Source organism: Blennius ocellaris, assembly GCF_963422515.1.
Source record: "Blennius ocellaris genome assembly, chromosome: 12".
In the NCBI taxonomy this organism is placed as follows: Eukaryota; Metazoa; Chordata; class Actinopteri; order Blenniiformes; family Blenniidae; genus Blennius; species Blennius ocellaris.
The window spans coordinates 19865328-19888051 of NC_137661.1; the positions used below are offsets into that span (position 1 = coordinate 19865328).

Sequence of the window (22724 nt, forward strand, 5' to 3'; positions counted from 1 at the left end):
CTACAGATGTGTCGAGAGCTATGAGATATGTCAATTAGGAGACCAGAAGTCCGTCTCTATCCTCCCTAGCACCCTGGTTATGCTTTCTTTTTTTTTTTAATGCCTATGAATGCAAACAGCCTTCACCAACAAAAACTATTATTATTTCCTAAAAAACTCTTACATCAGGCAGTGTGTGATGCCAGAGTTAATAGTGTGACTTTATCACTACATGTGGTCGCCTCTACTACTCCCACCCATCTACAAGCTGTACGACGTGGGGAGGTGGACACCGTCAAGAGATGACTTTAAGCTATCTTTGGTTATAAGATCTTTGAACTCTTTCACTGTATAAACTCTTTTTAATGTCGAAAGACCTACATCATCTGCCCCGTGACCAGCCAATATCACACAGCGTTCACCCTCCTTTAGAACCTGTTTTGGCCCAACCAGAGACAAACAACCAGGAAGACGATCATGTCAAGGGGTGCAGGGCTTGTGCTCAGTGAAAGGCTGACAATAGCGAGGAAAGAACAAGAAAACTCAATAAGATATCAGAGTTTTAGCCATTTCACTTTGTTACTTTTCATAAGGGAGAGTGGTTCAGGTTCCTATTGTTCAAATTCATGGACATGATATGAAATCTGTCACAGAAAAGGAGAAACAAAATGAAACTGTCTCAACAGACATTACTCCTCATCTCTGCTTTTATCCTCTGTGTCACAAATCATTACGATCCAGATATTTCACTGGCTTTACGCAGTTTATCCGCAGAAGCACACGCCATTGTAACCACTGTCACTTTGTACCGACGCCCCCCCAGGGTGCACTTCTGCATTAGTATGAGAAAGTAAGTTATTTTCTAAAAGGTGACTGGTGCAGTTTCCAGACAGATGTGTTTACATTCATAGGAATTGGTCATTTTATTGATAAGGTTATCTCCTACACAGGCCTGTGTGAAGCAGCAGTCTCCGACATCTCTTTGTCTCACTGGGCTGCAACAAATAGTGAAGGAGTTTCCAAAAATAGTATTTATGAAGTGTTTGCAGGGGTTTACAATTTCCTTAAATTTTTTTCATCATGTTTAAAGTCTTACCTTTATTATACAACATCTTGTAGTGATCATGGATATCTGAAACATATCATGAGCCCTCATCAATTGTTAGTTTCCGTCATTTCAAAATGACAAAAACACCTTCAGGATGTATGTCTGGTCTACATCCAAAAGATCTGATGGGATGTGCCCTTTAGATTCATTGGGCCAAGTATTTTCATGTGATATAATTATTGCGCAGCATTATAATATTAATATTTGTAACTTCACCTCACAAATCCAATGCATGTGCACACCAATTGAATTTGGACCCACATTTTTCCGTGAGTTCATGCAAAATTCTTCAGATGTTTGTGCAAAATACACAAAGTATCAAATTCAGTGTGTTTGCAAAAGAAAAGTGTGGCTAATTTGCACATTTTATCTTTTTGTTTTAGTGGCAAAACAAGTCAAAAGGTGTCACAGCTCAGTGAGACAGAGGCTTCGCGAGCAGTCTTCTTCCCACTGGAGTACACTAAGACCATCACTTCTATGAATGTATTAGCCTTAAAACTTAAAAAGTACCATGTAAAGCTTTTATATTATCTTTAATTTATGCAACTTTCAGTTCCTTGTTTATATGTACGTTCACATATTTTTCTGTTGACTTGTTTGGTTTGACCCAAGCACGGTCTTGTTGCGTGCCCCGACTAGATTTTGTCAAAGGGAAATGGCAATGTTTTCAATGAGCAATCAGGGAAAGTCATGCTATTTTAACTTAATAGTTCCACTTTAAGTGGAAATAGAAACTCGGCATCACTCCCTTTGTGACCCCAAATACCTTTGTTTGTGTAATCTGCACCGATACACTGACTGTGTGTGTGTGTGTGTGTGTGTGTGTGTGTGTGTGTGTGTGTGTGTGTGTGTGTGTGTGTGTGTGTGTGTGTGTGTGTGTGTGTGTGTGTGTGTGTGTATGTGCACGTGCGGCTGAACATGTGCATGTTTGTCTGCGTGCGTGCGTGTGTGTCACTCACATTATGGTCATCATTTCTAGGGTGTCACTCAAGCGCGCTTTACATAGTATGCAGGTAACATCCACCTACTCTGATAAACCAGCTCAAGCTCTGTGCACAGTCAAACAGCAGGTGTGTGTGTATGTGTCTGTGTGTGTGTGTGTGTGTGTGTGTGTGTGTGTGTGTGTGTGTGTGTGTGTGTGTGTGTGTGTGTGTGTGTGTGTGTGTGTGTGTGTGGGGGTTATTGCTCTCAATAATCTCAGAGGTCATTCTGTTCTCCTGAAGTGAAGGCATAGTCATTCTTGTTACTGTCTTTGCTTCTTTTTCTCTAACACACACACGCACACGCACGCACACGCACACGCACACGCACACACACACGCACACACACACACACACACACACACACACACACACACACACACACACACACACACACACACACACACACACTTTCCACTGTGTTAAGAAGCATATTGCAATATCTAAATCTGTAACAAAGAGAGACAGGCAGATCAGAGTTCATTGCTGAGCCTTTGGTCTCAGATGCCTCTCATCACTTCTGGTTCCTCCCGTCTGTCTTCTCTCGTTCTGTCCTTGTGTTACTCCTCCTCTCGTCTTGTTCATCACACCTGCATGCCAGGCTTGCTCAAATCCCCATTCCCCTGGTTCCCCCCTCCTCCTCCTCCTCCTCCTCCTCCTCCACCTCCACCTCCACCTCCGCCCATCCCTCTCCTATCGTCCTCGTCATCGCTGTCCAGCTCCTCGCTCTTCCGCTTGCTGTAGCGCTCGTACAGCACCATGAGCACGCCCATGACCCAGGCCGACACCGTGCCGGCCGAGAAGATGACAAAGCCAATGGCGATGAAGAAGAGGTAGTCCCAGTAGCCCAGGCCTTGGTGGCAGTCCGCCCGCAACTGCATGCCGACCTCCGCCAGCCGCTGGCCCGCCAGCTCCGGGGGACTGTGGCACACCGTCTGGCCCTCGTCTGGAGGCGGAGGGGAAAACGAGAAAAAGAAAGAGTAATGAGAGAGGAGATTAATGAGGAAAGATGTAGTGTGAAAGAGGGCATTGAGTAATCAGTATATATGGTTTAGACTGAAGGGCAGAGTATCAAGAGCGAAGGGGGTATTAAAAGAAAAAAGAAATAAAAAAAAGAAAAGGTAATTACTCCAGAGAAAAGGTTGTGTGACCAATGAAAGCTCGGACTCACATCCACCCAAACAGCTTTTAACAATGCAGTGATAACCTTTCCGATAAAAACTCCATAGATTTCCCTTGAGTAATACACGTGGGTCTTTGGTGTCGAGGACATGGAAACATTAATATGCTGAACACACACATGCACAGCGAGGTGAAAAGACTTGACTACAAACGCGTGACACATCGACCCCCCCGCACAAACATTATTAACCACTAACAAATGACTGCAGCTGCGGTGAGATAAGAAGATGAGTGTTTTCACTGACAAAACATCTGCCAGTTCATAATGAGGAATACGATAATCAGCAGACCACACACGCAGGTAGAAAGAGCTACGGCGGGCACTTAATTTGTCGACTGTGTTTGATGCTTAACAAACAAGAGGTCAAAGGTCAGGGTCAACCCCCAGAGCCCGAACAGGATCTGATGTTTTGCTCAGGAAGTTGTGTCTTCCTGCACGATTTCATGCTGCTTCAGGGACTCTGCTGCATTAGCATATACTGCATATAGCACAGTACCCTCATGTATTTCAATTAGTATGAACGCAGAGTCTTTAAAACAACAGGTGGAGGAGAGAGGGTTTTTTTTATTTTTTTGTTTCTGTGTGCATCTGCGATCAAAAACAAGAGTGAAGCAGGATACTGTGCGCTCCTGCGTCTATCAGCTCATCTCACTTTACCACGGCTGCAAATTCCCATGCTCCTTTGCTCCCTCACTTCCCTGCATGCTTAATTGCATTTGTACTCTTCAAAAAGGCAGGATTTATTTTTCTTTTTTTTCCAAGCTTGGAACAATGAGAGATGAGAGAACCGAACAAGAGATAGTCAGGCAGACTGAGACAGCGCCTTTCAAGAGGGAAGTCAGGAAGGAATGGGAAGAAAGATAACGGCACAAAAAGATGAATGGAGAAAAAAGGGAAAACAAATACAAGAGGAGCATTTTAGGAACATTTGCATGCACACACGCTCAAAGAGAAAGCTCGTCAAAGGATGAGAGGGGTATCTGGCTGCCGTGCTGCTTTCTGATGGATTATTGCTATTACAAGTGTTAATTAAACTGCAGTCATCAACCAATGAAGCCAAAGGTCTAAACGTGGAAATGAGCAATGGGGGGAGGATAACGAGAATGATTGGATATGATCTATACATTTTAGACAACTTGCCAGGGCTTTGCGGGAGAGAGAAGGAAGGTTGGAAAAAGACCGGCTCACACACACAAACACAAACTCACAAGGGAACCAAAAGCCCTCACACACCCTCAAACGATGAGAAGCAAATTCAGAGATATGTCTATAATACCATTATGCATATTAAAAATTGTCACTGACGTGAAAAAAGAAGTAACTATATAATGTTGAAATGTGGATTTGAGCCTTTTTCTTTGAACAGACGGGATTGTGTTATTAAAATCAGCCATCAAAACTGTCAGGAGTGGGGGTTTTTTTCCTTTTATGTGACATTTAACACACTTCCGACGTCGACTGCAGACTAAAGTTTACACCGTGCTGCCAATGGATGTCACCTTCATGCCAAGTTCTGCATAACTGCTCTGCTTCTTTCAGAATTGTCCTCAGAGAGGTTTCCAGAGCAAATCATCTTCTTCTGATTGCCTCTGACTCGTGTGTCCCAACCCCTCATACCGATGGCCTCAGCAGCGTCTTTCCACCTACAGACTGCCATCCCTCACACATACATGACCGAATCAACTCGGCCTCGTATCTCTCACCGCACCACCAAGCTGTCATGTGAATTGCCCCGTTGATGTATTCATTTGTAATCCTGTCCTTCCTGATCACTCCCAGCGAAGACCTCAACGTCTTCAGCTCCGCCACCTCCAGTTCATCGTCGGGTCTGTTGGTCTGACGGCAGCAGACTCTCCAGCTGTTTGATATCCATTTTAAGCCTGCTGTCGTCGATGTTTGAGGAACCGCCCCTTCTCTGCGTTTCAATGTCCTCAGCAGACTCCGAACGCTTGGCAGCAGAGACCATCAATCTGTATAATTCTCATCTTAAATGATTTTATAGGTTTCGTTTTTAATCAAATTTGGCTGGATGACATAACACAGTTAACTGTGCTATGGCAAACAATTTATTACTCTGGCTGCACAAGTTTATATGTGCCTCTATCAGATCTGAGCTCATGATAGTGAAGACACGGATGAATGCAGCACTGCCAACTCTCACATATTGAGTGTGACACTCACACCTCTGACTCGAAACTCAGGCCAGCTTTTTCTAATGCCAGGCCATGTTTTTTTCTTTTCTTTTTTACTCCAATGCTGCAATTCCTGTTAAGTGATTCGTCAACTACTATCGAAAAATCTTTCACAAAATGAGCGAAATTGAAGCTTTTGTTTAGACATTAACAGTAATTCTGTACCTATTACCTTCAAAATGTTATATCTGTTAGTAGTTTTTAAACACTCCATGTTACACTTATTGCATTACTATTAATCACACAGCAACTTTGAAAACATCCTGTTTTATCAAAATGTTGCATTAAGACTTTCCTGAACATAAAACTTGCTTAACATGATTTCTTTTCAAAAATGACAAGGGTGAAACTAGAAAATAATCATTTCATTTCCCAATGAATATCTCCTTTCAGTCTACGCCCAAATCATCTTTTTAGCTGAGGTAACATGTACACACATTTACAATTATTTACATTTACAATTATAGTTTATTTTTTGTTTTTTTACTGGACGATTAACAAGCACACATTTAAATGTGAGCCAGTAAGAAATAAATGGTGTGTGTCACCCTAACCCCATAAAAAAAGTTGTTCCTCCAAACAGAAGTCAAAAGTTGACCAGGAGTTGATCAATGTCGTCATTCAGTTGCTTTGGTTGGCTGCGTTTGCAGCGTCATAGTGACTATCCATCAGACTTTTTAACAATGTTCTACAATTCTGCAGAGGAGAGTTTCCACAGTATATCTGCAGTGTTCAATACGGATTCCTGATCAATACAGACTCAGGAGGGTGTGGGGGGTTGGCGGGTGGAGGTGGGATGTCCTTAAGAATAAAAGCTGTTGTTCTGTTGTGTCACATCTGCTGGTCTGGTTGAAATAATAGATTGAGCCTCTTCAGTAACATGATAGCTGTCCTGTGTGTGTGTGTGTGTGTGTGTGTGTGTGTGTGTGTGTGTGTGTGTGTGTGTGTGTGTGTGTGTGTGTGTGTGTGTGTGTGTGTGTGTGTGTGTGTGTGGTGGGTGTGCGTGTGCGTGTGCGTGTGTGTGTGTGTGTGCGTGCGTTTATTTGACGTCTTTCACTGTCCAGGATGAAATTAGGAAGTGAGTCTAATGAGGCATTGAGTTACTGCGTTGGCATTGAACATTATGAGAGTAATTATGGAGATCAGTCAACGGTGATGTGCTAAGATTGTGGTGCAGTTGCTCAATAGAAACAGATCAACTGAAAAATATCCCACACGTCTCTCATACCCCAGTTTCAACTGCCTCTCAGAAGGACATGCTGAGGTTTCCCTCAAACTGCCACTATAAATCCTCATCCCTGTAGTATAAACCACATTTTTTTTCTGCAGTTATTGGTCACACTCTTGTATAATTTGAAGAAATCTCAGGTGAAAAAAAGGCCAAATTCAAACTCAAAGTCTATTTTCCAGTATAAAACACATCCTATAGATAATACTGTACGCTTAAAGCAAGACATACAGCATAATAATACACAAAAAATAACATGAAGGCTCTCTGCTTGGTAGACAACACACCATTAAGCAGTATTTTCAATCAGAATAATATGTACCTGCTACACAAAATAATGTGTTAGAAAGTAAAGAGGTAGTAACTTATCAATATGAAATCTGTAACACAGCACAGGTACAATTACTGAAGTGTTTGCGAGCTTGTTTGTTTTGTCGTGTGTGAAAACAGTTGAAGAGGATTAGTTCATTAGTTGTGTAATACGACAGAAATATCCCGAGACACCACCGTTTTGGTACATGTGATTTACTTTTTCAAGTAACTGGCCGTCTTTGTGTTCCTTCTCATTATTGAAGTAACGTCACGACTTTACAAGTAGATATTTTCAGCAATTCCACAACACCTGCACTCGGTACTCGGAAGTGTTCAGTTCATAGAAACAAGAAATCAAACGACTGAAGCCTATTTATACTCTGCAAGAAGTGATAACTTTATTCTCTATTACATCAGCAAGCACAAGAGAACAGTTTGTTTTGGACCAGGGTTTTCAAACTTGTTGATAGCGGCCTGCGAAAACAAAATGAGGTCATTTTGTCCTGGAGGCCCTGCAGAGAGAAAACACTTCTTGCTTCCCGTAGAATATAAATGGGCCTTATGAACATTTACGGGAAGGTTTTTCTCTCCACAATTATATCTTTCAAATAACATTTAATCAGAAATATAGCAATACGTCTTCTAATCTTGTGTAGTTTCCTTTTTTTATTTTTTTTTATTGCCAAGAGCTTTACGATCTGGCACTGAGATGTAATCAGCTGGATTCAACTTAAAAAGGATTTTTATCATTGTAATGCTGCAGAAAAAAGGGTCACTCACAAAACAACTCAACCAGAACAACACAATTCAACCAATATACAAGATGATAGTCTCACTTCACATAGGCAGTAACAAAGCACTGAATGGCCTCTTCTGCATGCACTCAGCATCCAAGTCTACCCAGAACAGATCCTTTCTGCCCTCTGCAGTTAAAGCACGATGCAGCCCTGGCAGGGGGTCTCTCGATGGTACTTCTGCAGAAGTTTTTTTGAAGCAGCTGTGGGATCAGACCGGCCTGCTTCAGCAATCTCAAAACCATCCTCTGCCGGGCTCATTATTGATGTGGGCACAAAGGAATCTGTCTGAATCGCCTTCTCTCCAGCCCCCCTAGAAATAATGTAGAGTGGGGGCTCTGCACTATTTCTCTGGAAGTCATTTAAGCCTTTTAAGTTACAAGCTGGAGTCTAAATGGATTGGACTTGTTCAGGCATTACATCCGATAGTCAACAATTTATAGCGTTACTTTCAGCACCCTTGAATCATTTGTGCTCGACATGTTTTGAAATAAAACATCAGACCAGGTCACCTACTTCACAGCAGCTCTATGATGCAATTGTAATGCACTGATGACCGTTGCTGGTGCTTTCAGTGGTGGACACGGCTCGGCATGGCCACTCTGCCTGGTCTGCAGCTTTGCAGTCCCAAAGGAAACAGACTGTGATGCATTGTGTTATTTGAACATTCGTCATTTCAGCGGGGGGGCGTGAACTGCAGTAGAGCATTTGAATGGACCACATGAGCTCACCCTAACCCTCCGTGTCCCTCACTGGGAATTGACCATCACATGACCTTGTCTGTGGTTTACCACTTCCAACAGATACTGACAACCGCATACTGGGAAGAAAAAAAAAAAAACCCACAAGAGCTTCAATTTCATGATGGTGAGACAAGGAGCCATCACAATTTGGTCATCATCAAACTCAATGAGACACTTGTTTTTCTCATTTTTTTCTGCATGTGTGTGATAAATTGTGTGTACTCTCTATTGTGCAGTGATAAAACTTTCTCAACAGAAGTGGGAGGAGTCTGCTCCTCATTTGTTCATGGCAGAGGATTTGGGCATGGGAAATATGGTGGCAGTCCTCAGGCAGGCAGGTGGGGACTGTGGTTTGCTGAGGTGTATTAAAAATGTTGGTGAACACTGCTGGAAGCTGCTGGGCACATGATTTGAGCACCGTCCCTGGTACTCCATCCGGTCCAGGTGCTTTACTGATGTCAATGCCACGCAGGACTCGCAGTACCTATTGTGGTTGGAGGATGGGAGGATGATAGTGGGTATTTAGGGTATTCATGGGATTCTGCACCATCTCTGTCCATTCATGCCAGGAACGAGTGGAACCCTTCCACCATCTTGTCCGTGATTCGAAGACAAAATGCTCACTTGCTACCTATTATAGTCCACACACAAACAGCATGGATGAAGATATAATCAGGGTTAATCAAATAAGCGGTTGCAGGCCATAATGTTACGGCTGAATAATATTCCAGTTTTATAGTTCTTATTAAGAATTTTCAAAGCCATTCGGTTCAATAGCTTTTTGTTCCTTTATTTATCTTTGTTGTTTTCTTTTGTTATCTTATATTTCTTACACCTTTCACAACAATGGCCTACATTTGACGCAGCCTGTGTCCATATCGGTTCGCATGGCTTTCCTTTCATCGCTCTCGGTCACCATCTGTGAGGGTCTGAGCTGGCTGGATGATCTGCTCCGTCTCATTACTTTGCCAACCTTGCCTCCAGCCAGGTGTGAGGTCCGCCCCCCCACTCCACCCCACCCCCTCCGGTGTACGTGCAGTTAGATTTACATAAAATTGTTCATAACCGGATACAGCATAGTCAGACACACATCCACTTACAACAGCAAACAAGTCCTCCGGCTATCTGGGTCTAATTTCTCCTCCTCCTTCGGTCACTGGTTCATGCTTCTTGTGACAATTTTGACCGTCTTCACAGTTCTTGGCTGCACATTAGTGCTGCCCGGCCTCCACTCGAAGAGAAGTGTGATGAAAGCTAAAAACAAATCTCTAAAACAACATTCAGCCAGAACTTGGCAGAAGAGAGTCGAGTTGAAAAGTCTTTTACACCCAGGTGAAATTGACAACAGCTGTGCATCCAACCATGATTATGCCACTCATCCAGGACACAAATTGTATGAAATAAAGCGCATTTCAAGTCCTCATTCACAGTGTGAGTCATGCAAAACTGATCCTTTGAACCAGTGGCGCCGAGGGGAAAATAAGCTGTGAGTGATTGGTGGGTGGGGTCTTTCCTGATAATCTACACATCCACCCTTCTGCTCAATTATTTCTACCTTATAAGGGATCAAGTTAATCTCCCCTTTACATTTATTGAAGCTAATTCACTAACAAATAAGACTAAACAAGTAAAATAGACTCATTTTAAATATTAACGTCAACTCTAAACTCACACTATAGTGTGACGAGTTTGACTCACACTAAAAACTCTGATTCCAGGTCAAATGTTTTCTGAATGAAAAACATCATCGTAACTGGCTGATGCGCGTGCAATGGGTAAAATCTGATAACAGCTAATAGAGGTTTTTCATTTGAAAGTGGAAACTACAGCAAGTACGTGCAACCAATGTACCTGAAATTATTACAATCTTACATTTTATTGAGGCTTCATTACATTATGACATTTTTGGAATGAACAAATGAGTAAATAAACAAATAAACAAATAAATAAATAAGGTCATTTAAAAAACCACGCATGTAGAAACCACTCTCTTTGTGCCCCGCATCCCCCAGGTTAGCTTGGCGACCTCCTCTTCCACCTTTTTTCGATTTGGTAAAACACTACATTGATGCAAGACACTACTGCGCAAGATAAAAACATTTTGTGAATAATGTGGCTTTATTTAATATGCTCAGATGTGAGTCTGGAATCTCTGTGGTCTTCCTCAATGGCGAAAGGGCCTCGGGATGGGAACTTCTACTGTGAACTAGCTTTAAGGACCATTTTAATGAGGTGCAACCCTATTTTCAAGGTTTACACTTTATTTTGCCTCCATTTTAATTCTGTCCAGAATGAATAAAATCTCCCAAACACTCCAAGGAAGCTAGTAAAAGAAATACAGGCTGTGCCTTTTGAATAATTTTGTTGAACAGCAGCTGCTGGAGTTTCAACCGACAATGAAAGATAGAGAGCAGGACAAAAAAGGTAAACAGGCCATCAGTGATAAGATGAAAACAAACTGTGTACCTTAACTTTGGAATGAATAATTCTATATTTAAACCGACATGATTCTGGTCGTAGCAGTGGTGTGTTCGGTTTTAACTGTGTCACAAGTTCAGATCGAAATGATGCAAATTTATCCTTTCACCACCTTCAGTATTATTTCTCCTTAACGGCCGCAGTCTCATCCTAAAACAAGCTCACAGTTGCTTGCTGTAATGAGCGATAAATAAAATAATGTATTACTTGAGAACACAGGACAAATTGGCAGCCGCCATGATTCACTGTGCATTCAATTTCTCTTCACCGTCTGTTTCTCTGTCAGTCGCCGTTTTCTCGCTCATCCCATCACTCAGCCCGGGAAAACAGACATCAGCCTGGCAGAGTGCCCTTGACATTTTCAGTGGTTTTCGCTGTCGTTCACAGTCCCAATTTCCTTCACAAATCTCATCTTCAGTAATGCAGGCCTCAACACTCTATGTTTTATAGTCCAGCATTGTGGGAATTTATATGTTTTCGTTCAATAATCTTACCATAATCTTGTATAAATATCCTGGTTTTTTGTGCCACCAGGGCAGGGAGTAAATCCTTTATAGTTGCCTTTTTCATTTCAATACACACTTGCAATTGCGTTATCCAATTCAGGATAAAGGAGGGCTGGAGTCGATCCCACCTGACAATGAGTGAAGTCAGGGGACATCCTGAACAGGTCAAACAGACAGATAACCACACACTGCATAGGTAGAACACGCAAACTTCACAGAGAAAGGCCTGTGAACACGGACTTAAACCAACAATTTTCTCACCCTAAGACATTAACTACTATAGCACCACGAAGAACAAAAAAACATCTCAACAAAATAATATTTTAAGTTTAAACTTGGGGGAATACATAATCAAGTTGTTCAATTTTCCATGTGCAGCTCTCACAGTAGAAATCTGGAAGAGAGTCAAACACTCCAGGACTAAACCAAATGAGATCTTCCAGTTCATGAGAAACTTGGAGAAAGAGGTTGGGAAACGGAGATAAATAGATATGTGCCGTCTTTGTTCCTGCGGCGTCGCTTGACTGTGCAGTCGAACTCCAGCTGTTTCGGGACACTTGCTGCAGCCGCTTTTTTGCACCACATTTCTTCATCTTCAACTAGGAGTTTGCTGGAAGATCCCCAAGCATAAGATTAATACAGGACACCAAACCCTCTGGCCTTTCGTGATGAGATAGTCCGGCTTGAACCAGACAACATTAATCTTTACAACTAATGTTTCATCTCGGGCCGCTCTCACACTCTGTTATTGTAGCTGGTGAGATGTGACTGCTCTCTGGTCCTTTCTCATTCTACCAGCGGCAGGAATAGAAATCAGAGCGTGGTGGTTGTCTGTCTGTCCTCTCTGTGTTAGTGCCAGTCCCGTTCCTGCTGTGATGTCAACCATGTTATGATAATAGCTGGTCAGTGGTGTTAGTGTGACACGATGCTGGTCCTCTAATGAAGCAGGTCGTGACCGGAAACGGAGCCTTGCAGCTTAGTGGCACACTCAAGGCCGGCAGCTGTGATGATGAATATAATACTGGAGGACATAAACAACAGCAATCAGAGGAACGTACACACATGGCGCCTTGCCGGCTCACAGATGTAGCGATGCATGAACTGAGGACACAAGAGAGGTCTCGGCCAAAAGTGCACATTAGACACGGCTTTCTAGGAAATGTGAAGATGGAAATGTGTCCATTCGTCCATCCTTATTCGCTCTGGCTTCATCACGATGGGTTTGTGGTGGCAGAACGTGACCAAAGAAGGCCTTAGTCCTGTCTCGTGAAGCTTCCTCAAGCTCTTTCAGGGGGAGCCACTCCGCTGTCAAGTCAATCCAGTCAAATCACTCCAACCAAATGCGAGCAGGGGGCATCTTAATCAGATACCCAAACTGCCTCTCCTCGCTCTTCTCAGTGTGGAGGATTAACAGCTTTACTTCGAGTCTCCTTCAGACGATGGGGCTCCTCGCTTTATGGAGCCTGCTAAACTCATTTCAGCCACCTCGCATTGCTGAATTCATTCTTTCAGTCATCAAGCCAAATTCACGACCACAGGCGAGGATGGGAGAGGAACCACAGTATTGTAGAGAGGCTGCATGCCTTCTGCAGCTTGCTTGAAACTCGAGTTGATCTCATGATTCCTCCTTGAATCGCTCGTGAATAAGATAAGGAGATACTTAATCTCCTCCACCTGCAGCAGATTGTCTACCCTCCTGAAGAGGGACATGATGCCACCTCCCCATGAACATGAACTCAGACATGCAGGTGCTGATCTTCATCTCATTGGCCCCACACTCACTGACGAGCAGTACGAGTTCATGATGGAGCCAAAAGAGCAACACCATCTGCAAAAAGGCAGAAACGCCACAGTTCCATCTTTATCGATGTCCTTCGAAGGAGGGGCCCTGATAAAGCGAACCAGAGAACATGAATAGTAGTGCTTATGTGTGCAGACGCATCTGTAACAATAGGTGTAATGGCAAGTGTGTGTGTTGTGCGAGTAGCTGTCGCGGTGACTGGATGATACAGTCTCCGTGTCAAATCTTGAGCTGGATGGTTTCCGATCTCAGCACTGACACACTGACAGAGAAGAGGGCTCATCAGGAGAGGTGCATGCATCTTTGACATCTTTCCTGAACTTCACACTGTTTCCCTCCAACGTGTTTCCTGCCGATCTGACATACACGCATTAAAAAGCAATAAGCGTCAGAATGACAATGTCAGAGGTTTTTTTTTGTAGGGGACGGCAACCCAAGTGCACAAATACACAGGGATAATAACACGCTGATTTTATTTCTGCTTTTCACTCACATCCCCGCGTGCCTCCAGTAAGTTCTGATTACCCAGATAAATGATCAAAATTGTAAGGAATTAACCTGCAGGGCAGAGAGCCCGTCCTGTAAACTGGGAACAGAGCTATTTATAAGCAGATTAATTATACCAATGCATATGGTAATCAGTACGGTTGTAGTCTCGTATAGAGGAGGAGGCTGAAAGCTGTGGACACAAGCCTCCTCTAATACCCTCAATCACAGAGCATTAACTGCAGGCAACTATTAATCATCTGAATGAATACATATGATCATAATGGGTACAGATGTCCTCTTGCTCGCAGTCAAGCGATCCAAGCACACAAGGATTTTATGATTTGCTGGTGTAAAGACCTCAGAAAGATGAGCTGGAAGTTTGGTTGAATGCAGTTATTTTAGCTCAGTCACATGTAAGTTTAATATGCTCGCCATCTACACTTTAAGTCTGAATAAATGTCGAACAATTTATTTTTGTGAGTCTGTCTGGTTGTGGAAGACTTTTTTTTTTTCTCCATCGGTACCAACCTTGTTAATTCAATATCTACTGAGTGTCTCTCAAAATGTAATTAAAATAAACGACACCCCACATGAAGATGAACTGAATACATTTTATTCGTCTTATGGCAATGTTTAAGGTCAACAACAGATATTGATGAAACAATACACACACACACATGCGGTGATACATTTAAAGTATGAAGGAAATCTTAATCCTTCTATGATGAAGCATTATAAAGTGACCATGAACTCTTTCATTGTCTCTCTGTGTTTTATGTCCGTTGGTAAAAGTACTGAGTCAATCATCTTTGGAGTTTGAAACAAGTAATGAGTTTTGAGGATTAAAAAGTACAGATATTTGTTTTCAAATGTAGAGACTGAAAAGTCAAAAAATTATATATTCTCAACTGCAGACACGTGAAAAATCAGCTTAACGCAATTAAAGAAAAAAAAGTATTTTTAGATTGTGAAGACATCTGCAGATTTTATTCCTGTCTCCAACTCGTCTGACCAAAGACTGTTTCTCTTCACTTTCTATAAGATGTACTTTTCATTTTCTTTGTTTACAGACTATACCATCGCACCACATGACACATCTAGACTGTGTGCTGTAGTTTCTTTTATGGTTCTTCTGAATGATTTCATCTGGTGATTAATATTCAGGTCAAAAGCAGGTTTTCAAATTGCAGAGTTTGAATGAAAAAGTGACGACTGCCTATTATAGGTCAGCAGAAATTACTTTAAAGTGTGTATTTCGCGAGAAAGAAAAGTTGCAATCTTCACAAAAAGGGTAGACGCAGGAGCCTGGCATATAAAGAGCGAGATGTTGTGGAGCCCCTCCTCTCACAGCGGAGCTTGAGCATCTCATCGTTTAGCCAGCTAAACGCATCATACTGGGGTTGGCGAAGACTAAGAATAGCTGACCTTTTCTCCATCACATCCACTTGGGCTGAATAACACACGCCTTCACACTCCTCTCCGCTCAAATACGGCATTAGTCAGATTACCACCATCCTCCTTTCCATCATTTCTACATATGATCCCTTCTTCCTTTGGCAGAGGATGAGTGAAGAGAGAGAGAGAGAGAGAGAGAGAGAGAGAGAGAGAGAGAGAGCTGTTGCTATATGACCTTCACTCTCTCTCTCTCTCTCTCTCCCTCTCTCTCACTCTCTCTATCTCTCTCTCACTATCTGTCCCTCTGATCAGTCTTACTCCCTTTATCACCTCCACTTTTCAATCCCACTCCGGCACGTTTGCATTTATTCTCCTTTCGTGTTTCCCCTTCAGCCTTTATCACCTCGGTCCCCTCTTCTTCTGTGTCCTTCTATTTTCTCTCAGTTTTGCCCCGTCATCCTCACACTCTCTGCTCTATTTTCCAATTTTATTCTCATGGCTTGCATATTGGTCAGACACACACACACACACACACACACACACACACACACACACACACACACACACACACACACACACACACACACACACACACACACACACACACACACACACACACACACACTCACACACACACACACACACACACACACACACACACACACACACACACACACACACACACACACACACACCTGAGCTATCTCCCCTCCGTGCCTCAGGTGATCACATCACAAACACACCCACGCCAGCATCGCATCAATCTTGCTCCTGAGATCGCGCCGCAAAATGCACCGAGACATAAAAATACATACAAGCCCCACTACACGAGTACACCAGTTGAATTTGATATGTTTCTACACACCAGATGGGTCTGAGGAACGGTTCCAGCTGATAAATAATGTATCATGTACCTGTATTGAATTGAATCGATGCTTGCTTGTCATAATGAATGTTTTAATGGCTTTGACTGACAGATCTGGGGCACCGACGATCGGTAACTCCTCGATAGTCTCTGTGTTGTTTTTTTTTGTTTGTTTGTTTGGTTTTTTTTGTTTTTTTGCTGAATCTGAAACCATTTTAATCACTCTGCCCAATTTCCCATTCCTCTCTGTCTTATCTCATCTTTTTTTGCCCTCTTTTCTTTTGCCACGCCATTTTAGTTGGCCCGTCCTCTTGTGTCATCTCTCAAGCAGAATAGAAGCCACTTTCATTAAAAGCAAATCAAATCCAATTGTTGTATAAAAAAAAAGAAAAGAAAAAAAACCCTCACTGATTTCTTTCATTCGGACTTCCTTTGAACCCCCTGACCTCCCTTTTGCTTTTTCATTTTATGAATATTTAACTCTTGCCCCATGCGTGGCCCTCTGCCTTGGCTCTTTGCCTCAGGCCTGTGAGCTGTCCAGGGCACTGACGAGCAGCCAGAAATACTTTCCCCAACACTGGTGCCATAACATTACAAACTCTGCAAGCCCAGGGCAGGACAAGCCACTTACATTTTGTGTATTTAGCTGAGGCACTTGTCAAAATCGACCTACGGTGAGTGCAGCGGGGTGTTCAACAAGCTGAAATTCCATTACGACGAGAGCGGAGAGGGTACCCTGCACATGGAATTACACAGAGAATTTATAATACAGACCAATGTTGACCAAAAAAAAAAAAAAAGTTCTTAAGGTTTGTAATGATGGTTTTTGCAACATACTTCGTCATAAGTACTAACAACACCCGTCAAGTTACACTTTCAACAAGGTCTATCACAGATCTGTCTTTGTAGGGTGGTCTGAAGGGACACAGTGAAATATACCTGGTTTATACGTTTCAGACACCAAATTGCCCTCGTGATTGTTTTCCATGTATGACCCCACCTTAAATATAAAGCAAAGTATAGCTTGAATACTTACATCGGACGTGGCTCACTACAGAACCCTGAGATGGGCATTTTTATGTGCGTGGAGTTTTCAAATCAAGGAGATAAGCTCACTTGAGCCTGAGCCACATTTATTGTTCTATACTGTGTATGAAGGCAGCTGTAGGACTACTTGTGATGCCCTGAGTACTTCTCATTTGATCGTATCTCTTCTGTGGTTTGAGTATTTTCCTCCATGTCCTTTTCTCACTCCGGTCCTTTCTCAGGCTCTGATCTGTGATTACAGGCTCCACCACGTTGCCTGCTGTTTGTTTGTCATGTCTGAGTGGCGCTTTTCCTCTCTTCTCTCTTCATTCTACAGCAAGATGAAGCAAAAATCCTGATAATCCTTTTCCTTGTTGAGATTTTGTATCCATACGATGCTCATGAGTCCAGTTTTCCTCCCCAGAGGAATATGCAGCTGTTTGACGACATAAAAAAAACAAAACTAATTTGTCGGTCATTGTTTGACAGTAAAATAGAATAGAAAAGAATAGAATACTGGGGGGAATTCTTGGAACCAAAGGACATGGCTGCCACACTCCAGATGGCGCTCCATACAGCCACTGGGAGCAGTTTGAGGTTTTGCTCAAGGACACGTTGACATATGGACCGTGATGACTGGGGAGGGAACCTACGACCTTCAGACGGAAGAACAACCACTCAACCAACCGAGTCACAACCACCCCAGGTACTGAACTCGTTAAAACAACCTGTGGCATTAATTTCATATGACTTTGCAATTTGAAATTGACCCAAATAAAGCTATTGTAAATGAGTGCTCATATAAGGCATTAACAGGGATTTTAACAGAGGCAACAAAACTAAGACAGCCACAATTATAGAAAGCAGCCCAGGAGCATTTTTCCAACTATTAGGCAAAACAGAAAAGTTCCAGCTAACATAAGTAAGTACAACTTGACTGTTTTAGCCATTGAGTGTTTTTTTAAGATTATTTATGTGTTTATATGTATGTATTTTAGTAAGAGACAGTAGTTATTTATATCTATGAAATGCAAAGCGTTTGAATGATCATTTATATGAATACAACTTGCATTGTTCAAGACTTTCCCCATGTATTTTAAACATGTTTTTAATTATCATTTTATGTGTACACTAATGCAAACACAGACAGAAATTGCCTGCACTGACTGACCGATTATTTCGTTATGTCCTTGCTTTGATTAAAAACTGTCTTCCTATGGATTTATCTTTCTCTCTTCCAGAAAAAAAAAACTTTAATGCAGCAGCCAACCCTACTTTCCTGAGAACACGATTGGCTTTTCACAGTCAAGTCGTGTCAGCTTTTCTAAGTGACAAATACCCAGCAGAGGAAGTGGCTCACACTTGAACACAGGTGTGACGATTAAAACAGGAGTACTCAAACAGTAAGAGGACTAAAAAAAAAAAAAATACAGTAACACAAGACAAGATTGAAAGAGTTATTAGCATAATAATCCTAACCTCCAGGGTTAACAGCAATATGAAGGAATCCTTAATGAGTCGATGTGTAAAGATAGTGAACATTCACAAACACAAACACACACACACACTTTTCCCTGCACATGATTCATTCTCATCGAGAGGAATTTTCTCAGCCTTGCAGTCACATCTGAGGGCATTCATGTCCACAGACGGCTGTAACACACACATATGTGCACACAGACACATGCATACACATTCAGATTCACTTACTTGACCCCCATTCCCTTCATCACACTGGTCACAGTGAATGTCTCGACTTGATTGGTTAAGACCTGGAGATTAGAGGCGTGCGTAAGGTATTTGTCCCTGAATCCGTCCAATCTACCTTGCTCCTGTTTGTAACTTTTAATTTGATGGCAAAGTGTGATTTATTCGTGGCTGAGGTTTAAATCCGTCCATCTGTGAGTGTTTGTAAAGCACAGAGGCTCAACAGCCAGTGCTATGTTGTGCCACTTACACTTCAAAAGCCTTTCTGCCAGGGTGCGTGTTTTGATTTTGGTGCATGGATGTGTTTGCGTAAAGCACATGGTGCTTGGTGGGATAGAAGGGTCAGAAGATGTGCATGTGCTCGTGTGTGACACTTTTGTAGTGTACTTCAGTGGAGAGTCAACATAAAGGTGCGTACGAACTTTGGGGACCCGCTGTCATCGATTGGCTCCTTCTCTAGAACTCCGTGCCTCTTGAACACTCCTCTTTCCGCCAGGTTCCACCCGTAGGGTCTCCCCTCACCTCCTGGTCGCACGCTGACTCATGCGTAAGTGGAGTGAGTCACCCTCGCAAAACACTTCACAGACGTACACTCGGTCCTTAGTGGGAGCATGAGAGTCCAGCTTTTTTTTTTTGAGCAGCATCATTAAACATCTGGACTGCGGGGCCAGAGCGTGCGGCGGCGGAAACACCAGCACACCCAGGCGCATGCTGTGTGTGCGTGCGTGCGTGTGTGTTCATTAAAGTGTGTGCAGGCAGGAGAAAGTGGAAAGAAAAAAAATGAGGAAAGGAAAAAGCACAAAAGGACACAATCATCCTCCCAGCATTATCTCTGCCTTCAGGAGCCGGACGAGACAATGCGGTAGGATCGATGGGATGAACGCTGACAATGAGACACATTTGTTACTCGGTGTTACAAGCCTTCCAGAGTTCACCTGCACACAGAGCTCAGCTCAATTAACATTTACCTGCAAAGATCGGCGGAACTTGTTCTCTCTGAAAAGGTCACAATGCCCATTCCTTGTAATTTCTTGGGCTCACTCTAATCGAGTCAGTCTCTATTTAACAGATAGACAGCTGAGGCAGCGTTTGCTTCCCACGTAACTCAAGTTGGGGTCAACTTGAGGTACTATTGAGTGGTGCGAGGCAGTTTGACGGTGGAGCTCGTATAAGGGGGAGGAATAGAATCACAAGATTGCTCACACTCTGGGGTCAGCCTATTAGTGCAGGTCTCTCCCTCTCTTTCGCTCTCTCTCCCTCTCTCTCTCTCTCTCATATCTGTGGTGCACATGGAAGAATGCATGCACAAATATCCACGAAATAAAGTAGAAGCAAGGGCAAGAGTGCAAGTTGGGGCCCACCATCAGCCCTAAACTAACCAAGTGATCAGAATCAAATTATTTCTATGATATGGTGCAATGACAATAAAATGTAAAATTGAAGCATCAATGTTCAACACATGTTGGAAAAAAAATCACACAAAAATACGTTTGTACGTGCGAGTTGTATTACAGGAGCTGTGTGCCAGACATATTTCAGACCAGAACCATCCTCACCTTGAAACTTGAAGCCCTCGATCTGCACCCACAGGCAGAGGTCCTCCGTGTCACAGTCGCACCTCCAGGGGTTCCCGCTGAGCCCCAGAGAGCGCAGCGCCGGCAGCGCGATCAGGCTGCTGATGTTCAGAGCCGTCAGGTTGTTCCGGCTCACGTCCAGCACCTGCAGAGCAATGTTCTCCGCAAAGGCGTCCGGGTGGATCTCCCCGAGACCCGGGTTGTCCGTCAACCGGAGCATCACGAGAGACGCCAGCGGCCCGAAAGTCCGGTCCTCGATCTGCAGCAGCGTGTTGAACGACAGGTCCAGGTAGGCGAGTTTGCGCAAGTTTCCAAAAGTGGACTCGGAGATCTCCGTCAAGGAGTTGTTGCTACAATCCAGATACACCAGATCGGACAGGTAGTTGAGCTGGAGCGCCGGGAGGTCCCCGATGCGGTTGTTGGAGATGATTAGCTGCCTGGTGGCGAGGGGGAGGTCGTTGGGGAACTGGGTGAGGTCCTGCCCGGCGCACTGGACCACCAGCTGGTCGTCGCACACGCACCTGTCCGGGCAGCCGGCCGTGAGAGCCGGGGAAGGGGTCACCCCCATCACGAAGATAAAGAGGAAGAGGAGTCTGAGGGACTGGGCACTGGGCTCTGGCAGGAGACGCATGACGAGGACGCCCAGACCGTCATGAACTCGGGCTGAGCTGGACCAGGACTCCCCGGCGCGCTCCGGGCATCCTGCATGGGTGTGAGGATCTGGGGGGGAGGCGAGAGGTCTGCGCTGACTGTGTGGCTGGGGGGGCCGCCTTACGACCTGGCTGCTGTTTCTATCCAGCCTCCCTTTCTCTCTCGGAAAGACTATCGGTCCGTCGGTCACACGCACGCCGAGGCGCCACGCACGTCGCCACGAGACATGGTTTCAGAAGGTGACCGCGAGACGCTCACCGCACCCGCGGGTGGTTGAGACTTGCACAGCTCGCCGGACCTTGTCCCACCTGGGAAGACCACGGGGTCAGTGAATGTTGTCGGTGGCTCTCCGCGTGTCTCATCTTTATGAATTAGTTGTCTCCAACAAAGAGTGCGCGTCTTTTTCTTTTTTTTTTACTTTTCCAAACAAACACCGTGCGCCCTGCGCAAAGAAATCCCAGAATCCAGACTTTTCTCAGCAGAGACGCGCGCCGCTCTCTCGCGTTCCCTCAGACGGGTCTGTCCAAAAAAGCCTGACAGAGGGTCTCGTGCGCACTCCTGTCCACCAGATAGGGTCGCTTTTGCGTCCTCCTTGCGAGCGCAATGGAGAAGCGCGTCCGGTCTCTCCGTTGGTCTCCGTGTGACTGAGGCTCTGCGCGCCGCTGTAGCGGATGCTCGCTCGCTCCGCGCGCCCTCCCTCTCTGACTCTCAGCCTCACGCTGCAGAGCTGCATACAAACACACGCGCCCCGTCACGCGCGCGCGCGCGCACACACACACACACACACACACACACACACACACACACACACACACACACACACACACACACACACACACACACACACACACACACACACGCAGGTGTGGGCGAGTTGGTCACGGATGATTTGCCACAATGACGTCACCAGGTGTTGCCCCTCTCGCGTCAACCAGACGTCCACGAAACAAAAGCGTCTGCGAAAGGAAAAACAACAACAACAAAAAACGTGTGCATGTGTGTGTGTGAGGGAGTGTGTGCATGAAAACAAGTCAATCATAATCTTGCCTGAAAGCAGGAGCCTGTTAGCCATGCACAGATTAAACAGGCCTTATCTCTCATGTGGTCCACTGGCTAATTTCTCTGCATTCTGTCCCCCAGTGGCTTGTCGACAACATAATGCAGCCAAATTGGATTGTGTGTGCTCAGTTATTATTATTATTGTTTTTTTTTTTTTTTTTGGAGGGGGTTGTATTGTAAAATTTTAATTTGGACAGGCAGTGAAGTCATGCATTCACTTGTCCTATTCCATGTACGACTTTTGTCTCAGACTTGGAAGGAGGCTGACAGGATGTTGAGAACCACTTCTTTCCACTTTGCTGCCAGAGTCTCTTCCCTGTCACCCAGACATGTACAGACAGGTGAAGTTTGTGTCTTGGATGGGACGACGAGGAAAAAGTTGGTAGACTGTGCCAAGTAGCTCATGGGAATGTTTGAAACTTGAATAAATTAATAGTTATTAAACTCATGAAGAGGATAAACAATTCAGATGTAAACAATTATGCCCTCAGTGCTGCTGGGTTTAAACGAAGTCAACTTGGGTCATAACTTAGCTCAGTGACGTGAGTCATTAGATGATAAATGCCAGCAGTGTTGGACTATGCATTTGACCATATATATTGTATTACTTCTTACTAGAAAATTTGGCAAAGATGATTACCAGTCTATTTAGAA

The 22724-nt window shown here is 43.9% G+C and overlaps 1 protein-coding gene across 1 annotated transcript; it reads right to left on the reverse strand.

Moving 5' to 3' along the window:
* Positions 1-2651: 2651 nt before the first annotated feature.
* lrrc52 (leucine rich repeat containing 52) lies at positions 2652-20991 on the reverse strand (the record flags this gene model as incomplete). Its single annotated transcript, XM_080506088.1, has 2 exons — positions 2652-3013; positions 20343-20991. The coding sequence occupies 2 exons, from the start codon at positions 20989-20991 to the stop codon at positions 2652-2654; spliced, it is 1011 nt and encodes a 336-aa protein (XP_080362214.1).
* Positions 20992-22724: the final 1733 nt, after the last annotated feature.